Raw genomic sequence first — 27,700 nt, forward strand, 5'->3', positions numbered from 1 at the left:
CTATATATGATTGATTGATAAGAAAAGGGAGAGAAGTGATACCAATGTTTTGTTGTTTGTTTGTTTTAACTAGGAAAGTTCTAAGCTACCAAGAACAGGTATGAGCCCTAAAAACAAACTACTCTAAATAATATTAATTATTATTTCTTAAGGAATCAGACTTTCTTATATTTTCTGGTTTTATTATTTTTATGCTTTCCTGCCAGTTCAGCCAGGTTTTTAATCTTATCTTTTAATATTTAACCAGCATTTTTAAGTGTTCTGTACCCAGAAGTCTTTCTCTGCATAGTTGTTCACCATGTTCTCAGAAACACACACACACACACACACACACACACACACACACAAACTGTATTTTTTTTCAGTTATATTTTTTATTCAAAATGAAAACAACATATTTGAGCTCCATGGGTGAAAATATTTATTCTAATAAATTAGATAAATTTCTTCATTAAATAGAAAAATAAATAAATATGAAAACTGGTACCACTCTTTTAGAAAATAAAATAGTATCTTCACTCATCCAACAAAATATAGTGAGCACTTCCTACATGCCAAGAATGATTCTGGATACAAGGGATTTAGTAGTGAATAAATCAGTCAAAACTATCTGCCTTCATGGAGCTGATGTTCTAGCAGGAGGAAGCAGACAAAATCAGATAAATAAAAGAAGCAACATGTCCCGAGACCTCAAGTGTTAGAGATCAAAGTAAAGCAGGAGAAGTAAACCAGGCTGGCAGGAATGGCCTCACTGATAAGGAGGCATTTGGACAAAAGCCCAAAAGTGGTCAAGGAGTGATGCTTTCTAGGCAAAGAGAACAACACCTACAAAGTTCCTGCATTGGACACATTAGATTTGAAGTGCCTATTTAAAAATCGAGTAGAAATGCTGATTAAGCAGTTGAATGTGAGCTGGAGTTCAGGAGAATAACCAGGCTGGAGATACGTTTGGAGTCATCAGCATATAAATGATATTTAAAGTCAGATTGGTTGAAATTACCAAGGGAATGAATGTATCTAGAGAAGAAATTCCAAAAATTTTCGGCCAGACCTCTATGAGCACTGAGGGCCCCAAGACTCTTAGTAGGACTAAAAATATTGTTAGAGTTGAAAGGGTGATCTGGTTGGATGGTAGTGCTCTCCAAAGTCAGGTTTTGGAAATATTTCAAAGGTATAACTATCAGAGAATATATGTAGTATGATGGAAGGCAAAATCATGGGAGAAAAGAGCTCAAGGAATGGAGAAGTCAATGAATCAGACCGCTTATTGGACACCAAAATCACAGTTCTTACAAGACTAGCACTAGAGAAAGTCACAAGGACCCAGGGGCTAAATTCTTTAAGATATGAGAGAATGGATACAAATCAATCGACTACTATAAAAAGAAGAGATAATGGAAGATATCCTTTGATGACATGGGATTCAAAGCTGGGTGTGTTAGAGAAGAGAAAGGGAGAACGGTCTGGAAACAGTATGAGGAATAAGGAGGTCACTTCCCCATCTCCAATCCCAGATGGGTGAGGCATGGGAGAGGAGACCACCACCATTTGAGAGAGCAGCAGAGGAAGAAATGTCCTCAGGGCTGGAGACAGAGCACAGACTTCAGTAAGACCAAGAAGGGAACACTTAGCAGAGGGTAAAGATTTAGGGTTTTTGCTGGTTACTGGCTATGAGTTCAGGGAGAACAGTAAACATGTTTCAAGAGCAAAAAAGGTAAGGGATAAGGTCACAAAAAAAAGGCATACAGAGTTAGAGAGATTTCCTTGGACAACGATTTTGGAGAGAGATTTTAATATCTGAGAAGCAGCCATACAGGAAAAGGAAATTTTCTAACCTTTCATTCCTTTCATTGAAGGCAGTTCCACTCTTTCCTCAAAGAGTACAGATGATGAAAATATAACCCAGAGAATTGAACAGATTCACACCAAGCCACACAACTGAATTGGATCTCATGTAGAGCAAGGTGGGCTTTCTGGAAACATTTCCCTTCTTCCCAGAACTTTATATTGAAAAATCCTATTAAAGAATTCCTACCATGGGCCTATTCCCTTAGAATCATAAAAATGGAGAAAAAGCTTTGAAATTACTGGTGAAAGGGGTGCCTGAGGAATATCTGTTTCAGTGTGACCTACCAAATTTATTGAAATAGCAGAGTAACCAGGCAGATTCAAGGTCTAGAACAGGATGCCAACAACGACACTGACAAAAATAGCTGAATGCAGGAAAGGCCACAGTGATTGTGTTTATACAATGACAATAAACCTCACTTCCTGTGTTCTGTGCCGTGATAGTTTAAGTTAGTGTGGTACAGAGGTATGTCTTGTGCTTCTAGTAATACATCCTTTAGGATAGGTCACGGAACACCATGTTTTCAAGTCTATTATGTTTTACTATTTACATCTAGGGAATGTAAATAGTAAATCTATTTACATCTAGCTACATGTAGCTAATAGTCAAAGCTCAATTTTATTAAGCACCAGGATGTAATGTTATATACTTTACAAGCATAATCTAAAAATTTTGAGGTTGGTACTGTGATTATTCCCCCATTTAACCAATGAGGAAACTGAGTCATGGAGTGATTAAGTAACTTAGATGAGGTTTCCCAGCTAGAAACTGGCAGAGCCAGAATTCTAACCTCATTAGAGTGACTAGAATAACTTCAGTGCTTGCACTACTGTGCTATATAGGAGTCCCCTTTATCTGCACTTTCACTTTCTGTGGTTTCAGTTATCTGCAGTCAACCAGGATCCGGAAGCAGATGATCCTCCTTCTGACATACGGTCAGAAGGTCAATAGAAGCCTAACGCTATATCATGATGCCTACGTCATTCTTCTCACTTCCTTGCATCAGTAGGCATTTTATCACCTCACATCATCACAGGAGAAAGGTGAATACAGTACAATAAGATATTTTGAGAGAGAGAGACAGCGACCACATTCACATAATTTGTATTACAGTATATTGTTATAATTGTTCTGTTATTATTAGTTGTTAATCTCTTATTGTGCCTAATGTATAAATTAAACTTTACCAGAGGTATGTATGTATAGGAAAACACATACTATATATAGGGTTCGGCACTGTCTGCAGTTTCAGGCATCCAGTAGGGGTTTTGGAACATCTTAACTTGCAGATAAAGGGGGACTACTGTACCACTTTAAAAGTCAAGGCTTCAAGTAGTACAAAGTATATACATTTATATGTAATATAACATAATTATTATATATCATATATAATAATATATATAGGTCAAATGAATAGAAATTATGACTTTGTCTTAACTCCCATGTTCTAATTTCCTTTCCTTTTTCCTTTAATAAGAATAATTCATTTATTCTAAAAAAGAATTGGGCAATTTTAATTTAAGGGCCCAGTAAATTACCGTACACCCCGGAGAAAACCACAAGATCTGCATTCCCTCACAATTTAAGCTACATTCTCTTATTAAATAGACCTCAGTGACTGTTTCAGACATTCACTGAAGATGTAGCTTACCAAACAGTGTTAATAATGGTGTGGAGAAAAAGCTTTGTTGGATAAATTTGTAGATTAAAGCCATAAAATGAACTAAAAAATTAACATGAATTCTAAAAAGTATTTGTAAAGTATTCATCATTTTCACCCGAGACACAAAGCCAGGGCCACACCTAGGTTATTCAAAAAGAAAATCAACATCTTTCATATTTCTCTAATAGCCTACATAAAGTAAGTTGTTGGCCACAAGACTTCAGATATTTCTGCTCTCATTTAAAAAAAAATGTTGCTATTATAAAAGAGTGGTTTGGCTGAAAACAAAGCAAAATAAAACAATACTTCATATACAACAAAGCAATGATGAAATTCCCATTCTTATTTAATTAAAAGTACATTTCATTTTAAGGAAAAAAGAACAGCTACCCTATAGCATTTGGAAATAATATTTTTATTGAAATTTTTTACACTTTCAGCATGTTCAACCTTCCAACTCCCCATGAAGTTATATGAGTATTGAGAGACTTATATCATAATACTAATAATCTGTCCAACAATTTGGTTTTAAAGCATATAAGCTAAATGTATAACCTTTTACTTATTTTTATGGTATCTCTGCAGTCTCAACAATCAGTGTAAACCATAATTGTAAAAAAAAAAGGGGGGGTCCAGTGCCATTCTTTTGCATGTTTATATTCGTTGTTGTTTTTGTATTTTACTTACTTCCCAAATTCAGTTTTCTTTTAGCAGTTATCAAATTTTAGCCTACTATGCACCCAAAGACACACAGATACATAGAAATATATTCCATTTGGGGGACTTCTTTTAATTTGTCTTCATTCATTCATTCATTCATTCATTCAACAAATGTTTATTAATGCCTAATGTGTGCCTGTCACTGTGATAAGTACAAGGAGACTTCAGCTTCTATGAAGCTATGGCTCTATTAGTAAATATTTCAGATATTTCAGGAGAACATTTTTACATGGACAGAACATTTAGCAAACCTCAGAACACATCCTGTAGGTGACTGCCCCATTCTGCTGGCCTTCTACTCACAATTTCACAATAATCTGCAGCTAGTAACTAAGATTCTCTCAATGAATGTTTTAGAAAGATTTTCTGTCTTTTCTTTAGCATTAAACAAACAGTGGTCAAGCCCCTGTACGGTAAGCTCCATGTATATGGAAAAAGACTTAAATTTCTACATTCAGAGTAAAGCCATGAAAATTACTGAGCCCTTCAATGAGCTTAGAGGCAGCTCTGTGAGGGTGCCTCTAAATAAATGTGATTTATCTGAGTTCAATGGTATTTGAAAAGAGAGGCTTTTATCAATGCTTAGTACGATTCTGAATAAACTCTAAATGTCACAGGACTTTCATTTATGAGGTAGTTAAAGGCTGCAAACCTCAGCTTTCAGGATTATCAGATTTCAAGATTATTATCTATTAAAACTATTTCACCCATTAGATCCTACGCTTTACGAAGAATTTTTGACAGCATTTACTTCTTCATATACATATTCAATTCTAGACTGAATTGAGACCCACCCATTATTTATACTACTTCAGGCCTAAACTATCTAATCAAGCCTGAAATTTAAGCTATGGATCAATTCAACATTCAAAAATTTTAAACATTTACATGTGTTCGAGATTCTGACATTATATTCACAATATTAAAAGTTTTGGTGAATATTGGTTGGATTAATGAAAATGTGTTACTTGAGCCTCCATCTGATGCTTGAATTCCTTTTAAAATAATACACACAGCGAAATGCTGGTTAAATTGTAGTTGGATAAAGGAAATTTTATGCAAGTGCCTTAAGAACTCAAGGAGGAGTTTCTTCTGCAAATTTTCAAAAATTTTTTCCAAAATCAGTCAAAGTCCCACTCTACAAGAAGAGTTTTCTCTTAATGACAGCCTGAAGCTCAAGAACATGAGTAACGAGTTAAAAAGAGGAAAACTACAAAATAGTTTCTTTGAATCAATAGCCCCCTAGGTCTTCAAGTAACTCACCAAGTTCCAAAGAATTTTTCAATCACACTTACAGGACTTTAAAGAATTATCTATATTTTCTTTTGAAGAATTATGTATTTTTTAAACAACAATAACTGAACGATAGAGAGACTTTTAAAATTATAAGAATTTATCCTTATAATTTCTTAAAACCTTTAATATCCACACACATTAAAAACATCCAATCTCTTAAGTTCTAATAAAAGAGCTGAAAATGAGTTATTAGTAGTTGTTTCTGAAATCTATCTTTTGACATGGTATTGAAAGGAAATACTAGCTGTTTGACACTACATTTTAAGAATGCAAAAATAATAAAAATCACTGTGTTGCTATTAACACTAATGCAATGAGACTCACCATAATCTTTCAGAAGCCCCATGGACGAGGAGGTCATGGGTTGTAAGGGCAAGCCAAGGTTGATGATGGGGGTGGCAAATGGTGAGATCAACGATCTGTTTCCAAAACATAAAGTTAGAGCTTTGAGTGATTTATAGTCCCTATTTTGTAATACAGACTTTCTAAACCAATGTTATGGGATTAGATGCTAATCACAGAGAGGAAACCACTTGTCTCCTATCAATAGAGACTAAACATGTTATACTCTCAGTGCTCTGCAGAGTAAGAGGCATGCAGTAGGCCCTCTATAAACATTATTGAAAGTATATAAATATCTATATATATTATATAATAAATGTATAATATTTATTGAATGAAGACAAAATAATACCAAATTTTGCTGGCTCTGAGCATAGATAACAAACAGGAACATTTGCTTTCTAAATGAAAACAAAAATCAGGAAAATGAACAAGCATCATATATATTTCTTGTCTGTTTTGCAAGATTTTAAGTAACATGTTTTCCTATCGTGACTTGGCGAGCTTCAACCAAGTCAGCTGAATCAAAAACTATGCACCAAGCAGAAATTTTAGAAAATGTACATAAGCAAAAGGAAGAAAATAAAAATGACCCCTAATTCACCACCCTAATATTTTAGTCATAATTGTAAACCCTTAAAAGCTTCCTAGGGGCCAGGCACTATTCTAAGCCCCATCTGTGTCTTACTACATTTAATCCTCACAACAATACTCTGGGTTTTTACTATCATTACACCCATTTTATAAATGAAGACACTAAGACACCTAGGGGTTAAGTAGTATATAGTTCAAATTATCCCAGCTAGAAATGGGTGGAGCCAGGATTTGAATCCAAGCAGTGGGACCTCAAGAACTAAACTCCTTATTACTATTTTATACTAACTCCATTTGTCATAATTAACATGTGTAATATATTTCATACCTTCTCTATGTTTACGTGCACATAAAATGTACATGAACTTTTTAGCCTATTTTTTGCTCTTAATATCGTGAATATCTTTATTTGTAAATGTACAAAGATGTACATTGTCATTTTGACCCATTACCGAGCATTCAACTCTATGGATTTAACATACTGATGGTTTATTTACCAATCTTCTTTTCCTGGATATCTGGGTTGCTTCTACTTTTTTGGTGTTTATAAACAAGGATGAAAATCTATGAATATTCATGTTGTGAACCTGTCCAATTCTTTCTTATTATAAATGCCTAGAAATGCAATTGCCATTTAAAACGTTATATAAATGTTATACAAATTTTTAGTATTTTAAAACATTTTGCTCATCAGAAACCTAGGGTCTATGAGGGAAGAGTCTGTGGCTGTTCTGTTCGGAGTTCTACATTTGGCATAGAGTAGACACTCTATAAGTAGTAAATAATGACTGACTTATAGGATCTATTAGTCTAGCTGTTACTCATGTGGTCACCACACCCATGCAGTTCTCCAAAGAACTGAGGTATGGCTAGTATGACAAAATCTTATTGTCAAGGGAAAATATAAAAGGCTTGAGTATACAATCAGCTTTGCAAAACTCCATTTCAAATTCTTGAATTTATTTGTATGTCAATGGGGACATGATACACTGATCAATCAGTTTTCTTTGCTCTTTTCCAATATGCAATGGTTAAATATTTAAGTCTCCAAATTAGGACAATTAATTGCATTCCTCAATGATTCCTATTAATGAAAGATTTTAACAGAAGTAGACCACAATTCATCCACTTAAGCAAAATATTTTACAAACATTCAGGTGAAATGGCAGGGTAATTTTAACATAAATGTGAAATGCGATGAGAGATTCTATCATTATTTTAAAATCTCCTCATTTTATTTTTTTATGTTATGTCAATCACCACGCATTACATCATTAGTTTTTTATGTACTGTTCCATGATTCATTATTTGCGTATAACATCCAGTGCTCCATGCAGAACGTGTCCTCTTTAATACCCATCACCATGCTAACCAATTCTCCCATCCCCCTCCCCTCTAGAACCCTCAGTTTGTTTTTCAGAGTCCATCGTCTCTCATGGTTCATCTCGTCCTCCAATTCTCACACTTCATTCTTCCCCTCCTGCTATCTTCTTCATTTTTTTTAACATATAATGTATTATTTGTTTCAGAGGTACAGATCTGTCATTCAACAAGTCTTGCACAATTCACAGCGCTCACCATAGCACATACTCTACCCAATGTCTATAACCCAGCCACCCCATCCCTCCCACCCCCCACCACTCCAGCAACCCTCAGTTTGATTCCTAAGATTAAGAATTCCTCATATCAGTGAGGTCATATGATACATGTCTTTCTCTGATTGACTTATTTCGCTCAGCATAACACTCTCCAGTTCCATCCACGTCACTGCAAATGGCAAGACAGCATTCCTTTTGATGGATGCATATATATATATACACACCACATCTTTATCCATTCATCTGTCAATGGACATCTTGGCTCTTTCCACATTTTGGCTATTGGGGACAGTGCTGCTATAAACACTGGGGTGCATGTACCCCTTCGGATCCCTACATTTGTATCTTTGGGGTAAATACGCAGTAGTGCAACTGCTGGATCGTACGGTAGCTCTATTTTCAACTTTTTGAGGAAACTCCATACTGTTTTCCACAGTTGTTGCACCAGCTTGCATTCCCACCAAGAGTGTAGGAGGGTTCCCCCTTCTCCACATCTCCACCAACATCTCTCATTTCCTGACTTGTTAATTTTAGCCATTCTGACTGGTGTGAGGTGATGTCTCATTGGGATTTTGATTTGGATTTCCCTGATGCCGAGCGATGCTGAGCACGTTCTCATGTGTCTGTTGGCCGTTTGGATGTCTCCTTTGGAAAAATGTCTGTTCATGTCTTCTGCCCATTTCTTCATTGGATCATTTGTTCTTTGGATGTTGAGTTTAAGAAGTTCTTTATAGATTTTGGATACTAGCCCTTTATCAGTTATATCATTGCAAATATCTTCTCCCATTCTGTCAGTTGTCTTTTGGTTTTGTTGACTGTTTCCTTTTCTGTACAAAATCTTTTTATCTTGATGAAGTCCCAATAGTTCATTTTTGCCCTTGATTCCCTTGACTTCGGCGATGTTTCTAGGAAGAAGTTGCTGTGATGAGGTTGAAGAGGTTGCTATCTGTGTTCTCCTTTAGGATTTTGATGGACTCCTCTCTCACATTTAGGTCTTTCATCCACTTTGAGGCTATTTTTGTGTGGTGTAAGGAAATGGTCCAGTTTCATTCTTCTGCATGTGGCTGTCCGATCTTCCCAACACCATCGTTGAAGAGTCGGTCTTTTTTCCATTGGACATTCTTTCCTGCTTTGTCAAAGATTAGTTGACCATAGAATTGAGGGTCCATTTCTGGGCTCTCTACTATGTTCCATTGATCTCTGTGTCTGTTATTATGCCATTACCATACTGTCTTGATGATAACAGCTTTGTGATAGAGCTTGAAGTCCGGAATTGTGATGCCGCCAGGTTTGCTTTTCTTTTACAACATTCCTCTGGCTATTCGGGGACTTTTCTGGTTCCATACAAATTTTAGGATTACTTCTTCCATTTCCTTGAAAAAAGTGGATGGTATTTTGATGGGGATTGCATTGAATGTGTAGATTGCTCTAGGTACCACTGACATCTTAACAATATTTGTTCTTCCAATCCATGAGCATGGAACGTTTTTCCATTTCTTTGTGTCTTCCTCAATTTCTTTCAGGAGTATTTTATAGTTTTCTGAGTACAGATTCTTTGCCTCTTTGGTTAGACTTATTCCTAGGTATCTTATGGTTTTGGGTGCAATTGTAAATAGGACTGACTCCTTAATTTCTCTTCTGTACTGTTGTTGGTGTATAGGAATGCCACTGATTTCTGTGCATTCATTTTATATCCTGCCATTTTACTTAATTCCTGTATGATTTCTAGCAGTTTTGGGGTGCGGTCTTTTGGGTTTACCACATAAAGTATCATATCATCTGCAAAGAGTGAGAGTTTGACTTCTTCCTTGCCGATATGGATGCCTTTTCTTTCTTTTTCTTGTCTGATTGCTGTGGCTAGGACTTCTAACACTATGTTGAATAGCAGTGGTGATAGTGGACATCCCTGCCCTGTTCCTGACCTTAGGGAGAAAGCTCTCAGTTTTTCCCCATTGAGAATGATATTCACTGTGGGTTTTTCATAGATGGCTTTTATGATATTGAGGTGTGTACCCTCTATGCCTATACTCTGAAGAGTTTTGATTAAGACAGGATGCTGTACTTTGTCAAAGCTTTTTCTGCATCTACTGAAAGGATATTATGGTTCTTGTTCTTTCTTTTATTAAGGTATTGTATCACATTGATTGATTTGTGGATGTTGAACCAACCTTGCAGCCCAGGGATAAATCCCACTTGGTCGTGGTGAATAATCCTTTTAATGTACGGTTGGATCCTATTGGCTAGTATTTTGGTGAGAATTTTTGGATCCATGTTCATCAAGGATACTGGTCTGTAATTCTCCTTTTTGAGGGGGTCTTTGTCTGGTTTGGGGATCCAGGTAATGCTGGCCTCATAAAATGAGTTTGGAAGTTTTCCCTCCATTTCTATTTCTTGGAAGAGTTTCAGAAGAATAGGTATTAATTCTTCTTTAAATGTTTAGTAGAATTCCCCTGGGAAGCCATCTGGCCCTGGGCTTTCGTTTGTTGGGAGATTTTTGATGACTGCTTCAATTTCCTTCGTGGTTATAGGTCTGTACAGGTTTTCTATTTCTTTCTGGTTCAGTTTTGGTAGTTCATACATCTCTAGGAATGCATTCATTTCTTCCAGGTTATCTAATTTGCTGGCATAGAGTTGCTCATAATATGTTCTTAGAATTGTTTGTATTTCTTTGATGTTGGTTGTGATCTCTCCTCTTTCATTCATGATTTTGTTGATTTGGGTCATTTCTCTTTTCTTTTTGATAAGTCTGGCCAGGGGTTTATCAGTCTTGTTAATTGTTTCAAAGAACCAGCTGCTAGTGTCGTTGATCTGTTCTACTGTTCTTCTGGTTTCTAGTTCATTGATTTCTGCTCTGATCTTTATTATTTCTCTTTTCCTGCTGGGTTCAGGCTTTATTTGCTGTTCTTTCTCCAGCTCCTTTAGGTATAGGGTTAGGCTGTGTATTTGAGACCTTTCTTGTTTCTTGAGAAAGGCTTGTATTGCTATATACTTTCCTCTTAGGACTGCCTTTGCTGCATCCCAAAGATTTTGAACAGTTGTGTTTTCATTTTCATTGGTTTCCATGAATTTTTTTTAATTCTTCTTTAATTTCCTGGTTGACCCATTCATTTTTTAGTAGGATGCCCTTTAGCCTCCACATATTTGAGTTCTTTCAGACTTTCCTCTTGTGATTGAGTTCTAGTTTCAAAGCATTGTGGTCTGACACCATGCAGGGAATGATCCCAGTCTTTTGGTACCGGTTGAGACCTGATTTGTGACCTAGGATGTGATCTATTCTGGAGATTGTTCCATGGGCACTAGAGAAGAATGTGTATTCTGTTGCTTTGGGATGGAATGTTCTGAATATGTCTGTGAAGTCCATTTGGTCCAGAGTGTCATTTAAAGTCTTTATTTCCTTCTTGATCTTTTGCTTAGATGATCTGTCCATTACAGTGATGGGGGTGTTAAAGTTCCCCACTATTATTGTATTGTTGTCGATGTGTTTCTTTGCTTTTGTTATTAATTGCCTTATATAATTATCTGCTCCCATGTTAAGGGCATAGATATTTATAATTGTTAGATCTTCTTGTTGGATAGACCTTTAAGTAGGATATAGTGTCCTTCCTCATCTCTTATTACCGTCTTTGGTTTAAAATCTAATTTGTCTGATATAAGGATTCTTACCCCAGCTTTCTTTTGGTGTCCATTAGCATGGTAAATGGTTTTCCACCCCCTCACTTTCAATCTGGGTCTTTGGGTCTAAAATGAGTCTCTTGCAGACAGCATATCGATGGGTCTTGGTTTTTAATCCAATCTGATAGCCTGTGTCTTTTGATTGGGGCATTTAGCCCATTAACATTCAGGGTAACTATTGAAAGATATGAATTTTGTGCCATTTTATTGCCTGTAAGGTGACTGTTACTGTGTATTTTCTGTGTTCCTTTCTTGTCTATGCTGCTTTTAGGCTCTCTCTTTGCTTAGAGGACCCCTTTCAATATTTCTTGTAGGGCTGGTTTCGTGTTTGCAAATTCCTTTAGTTTTCGTTTGTCCTGGAAGCTATTTATCTCTCCTTCATTTTTCAATGACAGCCTAGCTGGTTATAGTATTCTTGGCTGCATATTTTTCTCATTTAGTGCTCTGAATATATCACATCAGTCCTTTCTGGCCTGCCAGGTCTCTGTGGATAGGTCTGTTGCCAATCTAATGTTTCTACCAGTGTAGGTTACAGATCTCTTCTCCCGAGCTGCTTTCAGGATTTTCTCTTTGTCTCTGAGACTCGTAAGTTTTACTATTAGATGTCGGGGTGTTGACCTATTTTTATTGATTTTGAGGGGGGTTCTCTGTGCCTCCTGGATTTTGATGCCTGTTTCCTTCCCCACATTAGGGAAGGTCTCTACTATAAATTGCTCCAATATACCTTCTGCCCCCCTCTCTCTTTCTTCTTCTTCTGGGATCCAAATTATTCTAATATTGTTTCATCTTATGGTATCACTTATCTCTTGAATTCTGCCCTTGTGATCCAGTAGTTGTTTCTCTCTCTTTTTCTCAGCTTCTTTATTTTCCATCATTTGGTCTTCTATATCACTAATTCTCTCTTCTGCCTCATTTATCCTAGCAGTTAGAGCCTCCATTTTTTATTGCACTCATTAATAGCCTTTTTGATTTCGACTTGGTTAGATTTTAGTTCTTTTATTTCTCCAGAAAGGGTTTCTCTAATAACTGCCATGCTTTTTTCAAGCCCAGCTAGTATCTTAAAAATCATCATTCTGAACTCTAGTTCCAACATCGTACTAATGTCCACATTGTTTAGGTTCCTGGCAGTCAGTACTACCTCTTGTTCTTTTTGTTGAAGTGATATTTTCCATTTTGTCATTTTGTCCAGAGGAGAATAGATGAATGAGAGAACAAAATGCTAACAGGGTAACAATGTCCCCAGAAAATATACACTAAACAAATCAGAAAAGACCTGAAACTGGGGGAAAAAAAGGGAAAGAGAGAAAAAGAAAGAGAAATAGATAAAAACAAACAAAAACAAAACAATAAAACAGAATATGATCAAATATGATCATATATCATATGATCATATTTGGTGTATAGATCAGTGCCACACACTAGATTTAGGCGTATTTTGGTCTGTTAGAAGAAAGTGCCTCCCAAAATTTTAAAGAAAGAAAAACTTATATATGTACAAAAATAAGGGTTAATATGATGAAGGGATGGAATATGGCTGTAAAGATGAAAATTATAAAAGACTTTATAAAAGGAATTCATAAGAAGTTGGTTGAAAAAAGAAGGAAGATTTAAAAAAAAAAAGGGAGAGAATGTGATCAGGCAGGAGACTAGAACAAAGCCATACACTAGAGATTTAGTGTATATTTTGATCTGTTAGAAGAAACTATATCTCAAAATTTTAAAGGGAGAACAACTTATATATATATATACCAAAAATAAGGGTATCTACTATGAAGGGATAGAATATGACTCTAAAAATGAAAAATAAAAAGGATTTTTTAACAAAGGGATCAATAAGGTGTTGGCTGAAAAAGGGAAAAAGAAAAATTCAAAAAAAAAGAAAGAAAATTTAAAAAATTAACTTTGAAAGTCTAAAGAATCATGGTAAAAAAGCCATGAATTCTATGTGCTGTATTCCCCTAGCGCTGGAGTTCTGCTGTTCCCATTGTACAGTAAACTTGGTCGTGGCTGGCTGTTCTTGCTGATCTTCCAGGGAAGGGGCCTGTTTCCATGGTTCCCAAATGCCTTTGCCAGAGGTGGAATTGCCCTGCCCTTGCTGATCTAGGCTAAGTAATCTGCCTGGGTTTGCTCTCAGGAGCTTTTGTTCCCTGCAAGCTTTCTGTACAGCTTTGGAGGATGAGAGTGAAAATGGCGGCCTCCCACTCTCCACCCCAGAGGAGCCAAGAACTCGGGGCCCCACTCCTTAGAGCGTCCCCAGAGAAAAGCAGTCAATCACCTCCATCTCCCCCACTCCGTGCTCACTCGGCCTGTGACCGAGCGTTTCTATCTCTGGCTAATGACCCCGTGTGGAGTCTCCAAACCCAGCAGATCCCTGCGGTGCACTCCCACGCCACTCCTCCCAGGGGAGGAAGGGGGGTCTCCCCAGATCTGCTGCTTGTTGGGTCCCTGCTGGAGGAGCAGTGGCCAGACTGGGCTGCGGATCACGGTTTATGGCAACCCCGAGCTGAGAGCCCACTCCTTGGCTCCATCTCTGCAGCCGGCTTCCCTGCTCTGATACCTGGGAGCTCTGCCGCACTCAGGCACCCCCGGTCTTTCTGTGACCCCGAGGGTCCTGAGACCACACTGTCCCGCGAGGGTTCTACCCCCCACTTAGCCACTGGAGCAATGTCCCTCAGCGGAGCCGACATCTAAAAGTTCCAATTTTGTGCTCCACTGCTCTATCACTTGCCAGAATCGGCCGACAGAGGCCCCCTCCCCGCCATCTATCCTCCCAAATATTGCCTCGGATTCACTTCTCCTCACATCTTACCTTCCAGAAAGTGGTCACTTTTCTGTTCAGAGAGTTGTTGCTATTCTTTTCTTCGATCTCCTGTTGAGTTCGTAGGTGTTCAGAATGGTTTGATCCCTATCCAGCTCAATTCCCTCCTGGGACCAGACGAAATCCTGGTTTCCTACTCCTCTGCCATCTTCCTCCGCCCCCCTCCTCATTTTATTATTAAATTGATCAGAATAGCCTAAATACAAATTGTCATGTAACACATAAGAAACTCCCAATGATCACAAAACTGGGGGTTGAAGTCCTGTCTCACTTGCTTGAATTACAGAATGCATTTACAGAAATGCAACTGTCATACCTTCAAATGCACCAAATATTATAAACTAAAAAAAATCGTTCTGATAAATAAGTGCATAGTAAATTAATTTCCTTGATGGAAAATTAACATTCAGAATGCACTCACATTTATCATTATTGTCATAAAAAAGTATGTTAATGTATAATAATCTTTGAAGTTAGAATTCAAAGGTACATTGAAGAACTTCACATCTTTAAACTTAAATTTGAAAATGCAGAGCTAGTTGATTTTGTTTTCCCTCCACAAATCAAACATAGAGAAGTCTGGGGAAAGGAAATCATACATTTATAAGATTATATTTCTTCATGTATTATCCAAGGAAATTTCTTTCATTGAGCCAGTATTTTTATGGTCTACCTAAAAATATTATGTGTCACCTTAGAAATTAATATTTTCCCAGGCATCTTCAGGGGAATTGTAGGTAGTTTATACATAGCTTCCTTCACAGGGGTCTATTTGTATTGAACAGAAATCTTCCAAAAGTCTCACAAAGAGTTGGGCAATTCACGCTAATTAGTGCCAGTGCCTGTCCCTGCATTGTTAACCATCCCCTTCCTGATTTCTGATTCTGTTTCCCTTTCTGTTGCTTATATCCTCATTGCTAAGTTTCTTTTATCATTACTATGTGGTGAACTAGATTTCAATAAAAATTTCACTCTAATGGCATCTTATTTGTCTAGCTAAACACCGGTGTTCTAACACCTTGAGTCACCATGTCCCAGAACACTGATTTGTCTTCCCTTCTGTATTCCCATCCCACTTCCAACATTAATGAAATGAAGCTAACTACTAAGGTAGGAAACAAGTTACCGCCATAAGCTAGCTATAAATAAAGACAAAGCAACCCTGGTGGATTGAAGTTCAGGCTTTATGTGCCCCAGGCTGTCCCTGGAAGTACGCATACTTGCTCTTAATTTCAGAGGATGTTGATCTTCCTCATTAAGGAGGACATGTTTTCATTAAAAATGGATGTCAGGGTGTCAAGAGACCTTTATCTTCCACCAGTTGCAGAAGAAACAATTCTTCGAGAAATACTCAACTCTCTGGAGATAGACATACTGAAAGATATTCTATCTGATCGTATTTACTATTAATGAGTGCTCCACTTGTCCTTAAGTCATTATTATTCTTTCTCAAATTTTTTGGCCCCATCTCAAATACTGAAAATGGTAGTTTTCAAATTAGTTCAGTTAATTTTTCCAGTTACTAATAGCTTACTTGAAATTCTCAACTATTTGGTCAAATTGGTCTGCTAACTGCTCTTTTAGGAGTTATCACTCTGCTAGACCAACCTGGGTCTCAGCTTAAACTAACTAAAGGCCAAAAGTAAATTTTTAAAGACTGGTAAATTCCCAATACAATCATTTCTTTTCTTTTGCAATTGATATCTTCCCCAACCATGGATAAAACCAAATCCTTAGTCTTAGAACTGTACCTACATTCCATTCTCCAAAATTTGAATATCATATTATAATTAAGCCAAGAAAGTGGTTACTTGTGAGCATGAATCTTTTACTGTTAAGCACAGTTCACCATATAAATGCTGGAAGGTCCATGGTTAATAGCCAGGGCAATATTTTCTCAAATTTTTATTACTTACAACTGTGCCAATTACCCCAAACTTCTGACAAGGCTACATTGTGAAGTAATGTAAAACAAGCCCCTGAAAAATACATTTTAACCGAGCAGTTTTTACATTCTACAAGTATAAATGTTCCTACAAAATGTGCTGGAAGGGCCTTTAAAGGTTCTGTAGCTCTAGGGTCAACAGTTATGTACACAATTGTAAAGTTATCTTGAAGATGATAATGACAGTTAGTGCAATAATTCAGAAAAGTAACTGACCCATCTCCACACACCTCTAGAAAGCAGAAGCAATGCATAAAGCGCCTATCCTGAAGCTCTGCTCTATAGAATCAGCCTCACCTTCTATTGGAAAAAGACTAACTTTAAATTATTAAATTAAAAAAGAAAAATTATAATTTAACTCTGCTCCATAATTGCTGATGAGTTATTAAAATTCCAAACTTTTGTAATATTATAAAATATGGCATTTTTCTCAAGAAAGCCACAAATTGGATTTGAGTTTATGCACTGTAAAACCCAGATGGTCTGCTTAACTACTCAGACATCCCCCAGTTCAAAAGTTAATTGAACTGAAAACTAAAATTTTGATAATTGATATGCTTTGAGGGACCCAAGCAGAAGGATAAATTAGCCTCATGCATGGGGTGTTAATAGACTTGAGAAACCATGACAATTGGTCAGAAAATATTGGCACAGTAGAATAAAACGATACATTTTCTATAGGTTATAGCTAATTACACATTACCTGGACTTCCCATGGTGCTGATGCTTTTCTTTCTCCATTTTTTTACCCACTGATTCAATATTAGTCACTATTTTACCCAGTTTAACTTGTTCTGGAATTAAAAAAATAAGTTTTAATTGTATACGATTTGTTTTCAAGTTCTAAGTGCATTTTTTGAATTAAATTGCAAATCACAGATTTTTTAATAACAAGAGATACAAAATTTTTCAAACAAATTACTAACACAAAGATACTCTAAAAACACATTTGAGTGTTTTTTTTTCACCCCTTGCTCCTCAGATGTTCTGCAATTACTAAAATTTAGCACTGAAGGTATAGAGTAAATGAACTGCATATATCAGAAAGGAGATAGCTCCTCGAGAAATGTCTGCAATAGCACAGCACATACCAATGAATACCAACAGCCTCATTTATACATATCAGCATTATTATCATCATAAGGCTTAGCTTTTATAGGAGAGTCTGCTATTTTAAAATAATTTAGCAATCATTAGTTAATGTAAATAGGAACACTCATCAACTTGATAGAGTAAGACTGAAGTCCAGGAAAGGCAAAATTCTGCTTAAAAAAAAAAAATCTAGTTCTTGGAGTCTAGAGAGAAAATTTACATAAATATTTTTAAATACCTATTACTTTGTATTTTGTACAGATAATAGAACTAACATAGTTTGAAACATTATAACAAAATATTAAGTTGATATCTCTAAAGCACCTTCTAGCTACCAGCTCAGGTACGTTAAAGATATATTAAAGATACAGGGAACTTATGAAATGAAACCCTCTACTTCGGAAATATTTACAAACTGGTTGGTGTATCAATGCTAACAAATAGAGGAGCATAGTTGACCACATTATGTTAATTTAGATTTAAAACATATAACAGAAAATATAAAAATTTTGGAGAAATGGAAAACAGAATGTTAAAATGTATGGACTATTTATAATATACCAGGGGTATTGTTCAGCATTCCCTGCAAATCATCTCACACTTCAGCCTCAGAACCAGTTCTTGGCATTTTTGTTTGTTTTTGGTGAAGCACAGTGATTACTCTTTTACATGGGAGGAAAGCACCCTACCCAAGATCTGGTAAATTAAAAGGTGCAGAGCCAGGACTCCAACCTGTATCCCTCTGACTATAAGTTCCTTCATCATTACTGCCGGCGTGGCTCAGGGGGCCTCAGGTGCTAATCAGGGAAAGAGGGTCATTTCTGCCTTGCTTATTAATTTGGAGGGTGACTATGGAGCTCAAAAGACACACTTTAAGTAAAGACACATGGCAGACTAAGAAACATACTAAGATGAAGAAGTAGAGAAGGAATTTATAATTTTGAATCTTAAAAATATTTGCCATATGCTATGTGTGCTAATTGCTGTTCCTGGGTTATATTTTATTCTCACAAGCACACCATATATTAGGTTCTGTTATTCTCCCCATCTTACAGATGAGGAAACTGAAGCAGGGAAACAGACATTAACTTCCCCAAGGTTATATAGCTAGCAGTAGGTAGAGTCAATATGCAGGCAGGCAGTCTTTGGAGCCTGCATTGTTAATCGCTATGATACTCAACAGGCGTATTTATTTTATTTATTTCAGAAATATCTACTTAGTGAAAATTGTTGTCCTAACTCCTAGAGAGGGGAGATGTAGGATATACCAATTAATAAAATGTGACTCTCAATGGACAGCATGACTAACAGCAAAAATCACTGCAAAAAAGCAAAGGAGAAAAACAATAGGGAGGAAAGGTCATGAGATGTATGATCCAGAGATCTAAGGAGTGAATTTTACAGTGATGCTAAAGAAAGTAAGTTGTGTTACTATAATAATTAATAAAGCAAAAGATATGCCCATTTTATTGGGTTTTTTTAACTTATTTTTGTTTTTAGTAATCTCTACACCCAATATGGGGCTTGAACCCACAACTCTGAGATCAAGAGTTGCATGCTCCACTGAGCCAGCCACGCACCCCTATATGCCCATTTTGAAAAAAATCTGTTAAAAACTTTGGCCATAATCTATTTAAATGCTAAACTAAAAGCCCCCTTGGTGACATTTAACTAAATCATGTTAGGACTGCATCCAAAATAAAAAATAAGTATAGTTATATCCCTCAAAGAAAAGAGAGATTTCTAGAAAGGCAATTAAAGCATATAAAAAATTCAACATTACTTCTAATTAGTTTACTAAACCTTTGGATGGGGAACCAGACTATTGTGTGACTTTGGGCAAATTATATCATCTCAGAGTTCATAACTATTCCCTTTATGTAAAATCTAGTCTCTAGACCAATTACACCAAACTCTAGAATTCAGTTCTGGAATGTAAATTATATATTTTTTGTTTGTTTGTTTGTTTTTGTTTTTTCTTTTTTTATTATGTTATGTTAATCACCATACATCATTAGGTTTTTTTAATTTTTTATTGTTATGTTAATCACCATACATTACATCATTAGTTTTTGATGTAGTGTTCCACGATTCGTTGTTTGCGTATAACACCCAGTGCTCCATGCAGAACGTGCCCTCTTTAATACCCATCACCAGGCTAACCCATCCCCCCACCCCCCTCCCCTCTAGAACCCTCAGTTTGTTTCTCAGAGTCCATAGTCTCTCATGGTTCATCTCCCCCTCCAATTTTCCCCCCTTCATTCTTCCCTTCCTGCTATCTTCTTCTTTTTTTTTTTTAAACATATAATGTATTATTTGTTTCAGAGGTACAGGTCTGTAATTCAACAGTCTTACACAATTCACAGCGCTCACCATAGCACATACCCTCCCCAATATCTATCACCCAGCCACCCCATCCATAAATTATAAATCACTTCTGGTTAGAATAATTGGTAAATAGGAGACAGAGAGACTGGGAAAAGAAAATGCAGGTAAAACAATAATTATCTGGGGGTTTTGTATGAAATCAAACACATGGAGCATAAGGCATTAGAACTGCCAACCAAAGGACTCTAGTCCTTCACACTATTTACCACATTTTCCTCAGAGTTCAGCTGGAATTGCCCATTCATTCAATTGGAATCAATCAACCATTCAATTTCCATCACTTCTGACTCTTTCACCTGTCTCTTTCGTGGATTCATTTTGTTTAGAACACCTCCAGCTGTTGTGTATGCCCCACGGCTCTTTCCTTGGCTGCCTTCTACCCTTTACCTAAATGATCTGGTTCATGCCCAGGGCTAAATTTATCATCTAAATGCAGATCTCTCACAAAATCTATATATCTTGCCAAAGCACTCTCAAGTGCCAAATCTGACTAACCAACTATCTCTATACACATGTCCCAAAGACATCCCAATTATCATTTCTCCCTCACAATTAATGACACTACCATCCATCCATCTACCTGGAAGTTCCTTATACTCATTCCCCCTCAACCTTCTTCATACAATCAGTCATTAAATCCCTTCCATCCCTTCCCACACAGACTGCCTCAAAGCAGACCTTTATCATCTCTCCTCTGAACACTAACAGCTTCTTCCCTTGAATTCCTGCCTCCAATCATGATACCCTCCAATCCATCCTCCTTACTTTCCATAAGTAATCTCTGATTTTCAAATTATGGGATTTTAAATTATCATTGTCATTGCTTTTAAATTTCATTTCATTGTAATCAGAGAACATGATGTATAATTCCAAATTCTTTGAAGTTTACTGACAGTGTGTAGACAATTTTCATAACGTTCCATATTTGTCTGATTCTATCTCTTATTGTTGTTCTATATTCATCTAATAAATTAAACTTCTTAATGTAGTTGTTTACATCAAATTTTATAACCTTACTAATATGTATATGCACACACATATATGTATATACATAATTTATTTTTTGCTGGACCATTTGAAAGCCAGCTACAAACAGTATGACATTTCACCTTTAAATATTTCATCACATAGCTCCTAAGAACAAATACACCTCCTACACATTCACTATATTATATGTATAAATACACTCTGAATTTCTAAAATTTACTACAAAAATGTAATATATCTAATTAAAATGTTTAATTAAATGTTTAAATATTTTCATATACTGAATTAAATAAAATATATTATTAAATTAATTTCACCTATTTCTCTTCACCTTTTTTAATGTGGCCACCAGAAAATTTTAAATTATATCTATGGTTTGCATTGTCTTTCAAAGGACAGCACTGACTAGAACATTCCTCCTACCCTTTTTCATCTTTTTTGACATTCTTGAAGGTATTCTGAATTCTTCCCACTGTTTCTTTATGACTAAATTAAAATTAAATATTTTTGACAGGAATAGTACAGAAGTGGTATGGTGTCCTTCCTATTACATCACATTAAAAGGTGTTACTAGGGACGCCTGGGTGGCTCAGATGGTTAAGCATCTGCCTTCGGCTCAGGTCATGATTCTGGGGTCCTGGGTTCGAGCCCCACATCGGGCTCCCAGCTCAGTGGGGAGTCTGCGTCTCCCTCTCCTTCTGCCTCTTCCCCTGCTTGTGCTCTCTCTGTCTCTCTCAAAAATGAATAAATAAAAGGTCTTTAAAATTTTTTTAAAAGGTGTTACTAAATTTAATCATTTGATTAAGGTGGCAACTGTCAAATATTTCCATTATAAACATACATTTTTCCCTTTGTAATTACTAAATAACTTCTGGCTGATAGTTTGGCTCTTCCACAACCATCTCTCATAAAAACATGGTTTAGCATCCACTAATAACTCTTCCCTAAGTCAGTCATTACAGCGGTAATTGCAAATTAATGTGTTTCTTTTTAATAATTCTGTGTTTTCTTCTATGTTTATAAACTGGCATTAATCTGTAAAGGAGAGATTTTCCTCTTTTTCTTTCTCCTCCTTTTTGGGACACATTAATTCTTTTTTTTTACTCAGTGTGTTATAATCGACTCCCATCATTATTCTTTTTGATGCTCATAATGCCAAAATCAGCCAGTCAGTTCCTGTACCATTTCAACATATCTCCATTAGTCTTTGAACATTCCTTCCTTTCTGCCACAGTAAGAGTTCTAGGCTCACTTTGTCCTTTCTCTGTCCCAGACCTGGAATCAGGTTTCCAGTGATCTCTTCCATAGTTACCATTCTCCCCATTCTCTAGTGTTTTTTATTAGAAAACTCTGATTAGATCTGTGTTATAAGTTCTCAATATACTCTCTAGAGCTCTTAATCTTTCATATTGTCCATCTCTTTGTGCTTTCTTTTGTAAATTTCTTAAGATACCCTGTCTAGTTTACTGATTCTATCTTCAGCTCTATTAAATCTGTATTTAAAAACTTATTAAATTTCTTATTTAAATTATTATATATTTATTTCTAGAAGTTCCTTAACTGCTTTATCAAATCTTCCTGAACACTTTTGTCTTTAGTTCATTCATGTTTTTAAACATATTAAGCCTACTTATTTTCTTTTTTTTTTTAAGATTTTATTTATTTATTTGACAGAGAGATAGAGAGCACTGGTAGGCAGAGAGGCAGGCAGAGGGAGAGGGAGAAGCAGGCTCTCCGCTGAGCAAGGAGTCCGATGCGGGGCTCGATCCCAGGACCCTGGGATCATGACCTGAGCCGAAGGCAGACGCTTAACTGACTGAGCCACCCAGGCGCCCAAGCCTACTTATTTTCTATTCTATTCTATCAGACAATTCTATTATCTACGGTCTTTGTAAGTCTAATTGCATTTTGGGGGAACTGGAGGGCTAAGTTTCTCACTCAGAGTGACTATTTCTTCATGCATTTAAAAATTTTTTAATTGTAAACTCATATTCCGTAGGAATGGGAATTACTTGCAACCTAGGATTAAGATCCATTCCTCAAGAAATAACTTGTTTTTCCTTCAGGCGGTTAAGGGAACTTTCAATTCAAAATACTGTTAAACTAATTTCTCACTTAGGGATTTTTCTGATACTGGTAATATGGATTTTGATTCAATCCCAGGTGAGCTTGTTTGTGGTTATAAATCATAAGGGGAAATTTCTTTGAATTTTCCTCTCTCAGAGCCAAGGCTGAGAGAGTCAGCTTTCTCTGCCATTTCCTTCTTACAAAGCAAGGCTTTTTATTTTCCTGGTTTAGTCTTTCATTAACAGCATCACCTTTTGAGGGGTCTCAGATTTGGGGAAGTCTCTGACCTGACTTCCCATCTTGCAAGTGCTAGTTATTTTCTGCGTGCCTTCCTTGCCCATGCAAGGTCCAATGGTAGCCATGAGCTAACAGAAATATGCAGAAACTACCAGGAACAAAAGCTGGACTCTGCCCTAAGTTTATATTTGTTCTGTTTTTTTTCATTTTGAATTCTCAAGGGTTCGATTTTAAAAACGTGTTTAATGAAGGAATGCCTGATATACTTTTCCCATTTTGCTAGCCATTCACATTTTAAGACTCAGCTCTTTGGTCTACCTTAACATTGAAGCAATTTGCAAGACTTGTTGTTTACTTGGCCCACCTTCTCATTGTTAGTCTGTAAACTCTGCTAACGATGTGAACTGAATTTATTCCCCTTGAATCCTCAGCATTTCATCACAGTATTGAACACATTCATCAAACATTTGTTACATGAATCAATAAGTAAAATATTGAACATCTCTTATTCAGTTACATAAAATTTTTAATATTACTAGTTTGTGTTTGCCAAGGTAAAGGATTAATTTCTTTCAACTTTTTTCTCCGATATGGTAGACACTATATACGTTCTCCTTCAACTGATCCTCATTGCTCCCCTTTCATAAAGAATCCCTTTTTTCCTCTTCCACAAAAACAAGCAAGCAAGCCCAGGAGCTCTAATTCAGGTGGCTAAAAGCAGCCAAACTTAGTTAAGCTAGACCAATGGAAGTTATGGAACTAGTTTTCTAGAATTTAGAGCTTTAATAGTTCAGAAATTGGATACTATACAAGGGAATGTATTCCCCATCACAGGTGTTTCCTGGCAGAGATTGGACAGGAACTTTCCAGAAACTATTAAGGAATTTTATATATCATGAAAGTAGTTGGGCTAGAAGAATGTTAAGGACTCTTCAACACAGAGACTTAGTAATACTAAGAAAGTACTTCACACAGGCTAAATCCAGATCCTATTCATTCAAAAAATGAGATTTTGGATTTTGTATACTCAGTGATTATAAAATGCTTTTCTCACCCTCACTCTTTTTTTTAAGACCCACTATCTAAATTATATTCAATTTCATATGAATTATAATAAAATTTAAAACTTAATGTTGCAAATTTATAGACACATTCATTAGTCAAGAATGACAGATTGCAATTTACTGACATTTCACATTCTAGTGTGTGGGCTGGGTGGATGTCATATGATTTTCTACTGTTGGAATTTCTAGCACATGTGTGTTATATAGAATGCCAATTCCTCCCTACATTGTGAACTCTTTCATGATCTCTTGAGGACAGGGATTGTTTTATCCAACATCCACTAATTCAATCATTAATTCAATAAATGTTTACCAAATGCCTCTAATGTGACAGGCAGTCAGCTAGGCACCAGGGACGCAAAAACCTAATGTGGGGATTATGAAGGCTATGTCCTAGGGAATTCAGTTAACTGAATAATTAATTATACAAATAACTGAGTAATTCCAAATGCAGTACTATGAAAATCTATTTCCATTATCTCATACATTTAAGACAAGGGATTATGAGGCTACTGGTGGACAGTTAAAGGGAAAGATAGAGGTGGAGACAAGATTTCATTGATTTGAAGGAATAAAGTTATTGGAGATAATAAATGTAGACTCTCCCTTTGAAAAGTACGGTTTGAAGGGGAGGGGAGAGGTGAAATGACCATCACAGAGACATAACTTTGAGAAAGAATGTTTTGGTGTCGATATATTTTTAAGATGGAGAGACTTTAGGATGCTTATATATTATTGGAAAGGAGAAGGTAGAGGCATAAAATAAAGAAATAAGATGTAATAGGTGAGGTAGGTTCCTGGCAGGAAGGGAAGGGATGGGATAGAATTTAGCCATAATCTAGAGAAAATAGGTATTTTCTTCTAAAAGAAGGTGGATAAAGTGTTGGGTGGCTATGAGTAAGTTTCTAGAGGGTTCACCATCAAGACCTTTATTTTTTCCATGAAGTAGGAGGCGAGGTCATTTACTGGGAGAGGGGTAGAGAAGTTTAGTATAGAAGTACAGAAGGGGTCTTCAGGAGAATGGCAAAGATTTGAAAGAAACAGTAAGTGGGATAGGTAAACGAACTGACCAAGGTCAAATAAAAGGCTCTAACTTCGATTACCTCTCATGCAGTCATCATCACAGCTATCACTTAAAAACAACACAAAACCTCTTTGCTTTATAGGAAAATGTTTAAACTGACCATCTATACATATTGTTTGTACTTCCTCACCCCACTTACCCTCCGGTCCACTCCCAATATGCTTTGCACAGTCACGTATCAAGGACACAATGACTTCTGCACTATCATGTCCGCTGGATAAATCTCTGTCTGCTTTTTACTGGGCCTTCAGCAATACACAATGGCAATGGTGACTCTCCTGTGAAGGGACTACGTGACACTTTCTACTGGCTTTGCTCCTATGAAAACCAGGCTGCTCATGTTCAATCTCCCTTGCTGACTCATCCTCTTTTATCAAACTTCTAGAGAATGAAGTGCCTTGGGCCTCTATCATAAGCCCTTTTATGTTAACATCACTTTTTCCTTAGGAGACTTCAACCAGCTCCTTGGACAAATTATGTCCACACACCAATGACTAAAACTTTATTCTCTATACCACACCTGTCCTCAAAATTTCACTCATGTATACAATTGTCTTACATGTAAACTTGCATGTTAATAAGTATCTCAAATATATTTAACAGAACTCTTGATTTTCTCTCCCAAACTGTTCTTCCTTGTATTTCTCATGTCTGTAAATGATATCATCATACAGCCACCCATTCAAATCAGAAACTCATTACCTATCACTAAGATGTATCTCCAATTTGCCCATTTCTCTCCAATTCCATTAATTCCACAACAATTGCCACTATAATGCTGCATTAAAAACCGAACCAAAAATCAGTGGATTACAAGCTTGGAGTTTGCTCACAGTTCCTGGACTTGGCCAGAGCAGCTCTGAGTCACCTGGCTTAGATGGGCCAGGTTGGAGGGTGCATCTACCTGGGGCACAGTCTTTCCGTGGCAGACTGAGGAGTATAGAGACAAGTTAAACCACTAATATATTTAAATGTATTGTTGCATCATGTCTTCTTATTTTCTGTTGGCCAAAGCAAGCACAGGTCAATCTCACAATCAGTGGGTCAGGGAAGCATACTCTAATCCAAGGTGGAAGAGGAAGAGAGTGCATATGTGTTGAACAATAACCCTATCTAAGCCAACATTATCTTTTGCCTGGACTGAAAAATATCTTTCTGTTTAGTCTATTTCCTTCTAGCCTCTGTGACTCCATTTTACAAATAGAGGTCAACATCTCTTGTTAAAATGGAAATCTGATCATAACACTTGCCTTAAAACCATTCAATCACTTCCCACCACTCTTAAAACAAAAATAAGTTCCTTGCCATGACCTACGGGGCTGTACATCATCCGATTCCTGGTCATCTCGCTCACATGATTTCACATCGCTATCCTTACTTTCTCTGCCATTACTCTACATCCACAACGGTTTCCCTTCAGGACCTTCAATAAGTCCATTCCTGTCCCCTCTCAAGGTTTTTTTCCACTGCCTGGATTTCTCTTCATATTGCCAGTGATGAGCTGCAGCTGGCTTGTACCAGCTTTCAATGGTCAACTGTTGAATTTTTAGAAACTTTTGCAATCCAGATGTTAAACCCTTGGTAGCCTGAAATTACTACAGCAGCAATATTTACACCATGAAAGTCAGGACACGTTATATTGGGCTTTTTTTTCCCCCAGTGCCAGTTTACCAGCACGCCGCTCATCCTCCTCTCCTTGAGATGGCAGATCAAATATAAGTTCCTCAGAGACGCCTTCATGACACTTGCATCTAAGTGTGTCCCCACAGTCTATTATATCACTCTATTTCCTTCATTGTGATCTTTGTGTTTTGTGATTATCTTTCCTGTTTGTATGCTTTTGGCCAATCCTTCCCCACCTGAATGTAAGCTCCATTTTCATAACTACACCGTCAGTGTCAAGAGTGGTTGGCATATAATAGATGCTTAACAAATACTGAATGAATGAATGAATGAACAAACAAACTTTTTTCTGGTATGTTATGAGCTATTAATGAATGGAGACATTTTTATTCCCTTTCTAACTCACACATAGCATTATAAGTCAGAAACCCAATAAATATTAATTGAATAGGGGCGCCTGAGTGACTCAGCCAGTTAAGTGTCTGCCTTCAGCTCAGGTCATGGTCTTGGGGTCCTGGAATCAAGCCCCCATGTCAGGATCCCTGCTCAGCAGGGAGTCTACTTGTCCCTCTCCCTCTGTCTCTCCCCCTGCTTGTGCTCTCTCACCTGCTCTCTCTCTCTCAAATAAATAAATCTTTTAAAAAATATTACTTGAATAAAT

The 27,700-nt window shown here is 36.7% G+C and overlaps 1 protein-coding gene across 3 annotated transcripts in view; it reads right to left on the minus strand.

The window, feature by feature from the left end:
- Positions 1-27,700, minus strand: part of IQCM (IQ motif containing M) — a 453,243-nt gene that overhangs the window by 293,359 nt on the left and 132,184 nt on the right. For all 3 annotated transcript variants that reach the window (XM_027599769.1, XM_027599770.2, XM_027599768.2), the window contains exons 6-7: positions 17,201-17,291; positions 5,853-5,947 (exon numbers count right to left, since the gene is read on the minus strand). In XM_027599769.1, coding sequence (XP_027455570.1) covers positions 5,853-5,947; positions 17,201-17,291 — 186 coding nt within the window. The remainder of the gene's footprint in view (positions 1-5,852; positions 5,948-17,200; positions 17,292-27,700) is intronic.

Source organism: Zalophus californianus, chromosome 2 (genome assembly GCF_009762305.2).
Source record: "Zalophus californianus isolate mZalCal1 chromosome 2, mZalCal1.pri.v2, whole genome shotgun sequence".
Lineage (NCBI taxonomy): Eukaryota > Metazoa > Chordata > Mammalia > Carnivora > Otariidae > Zalophus > Zalophus californianus.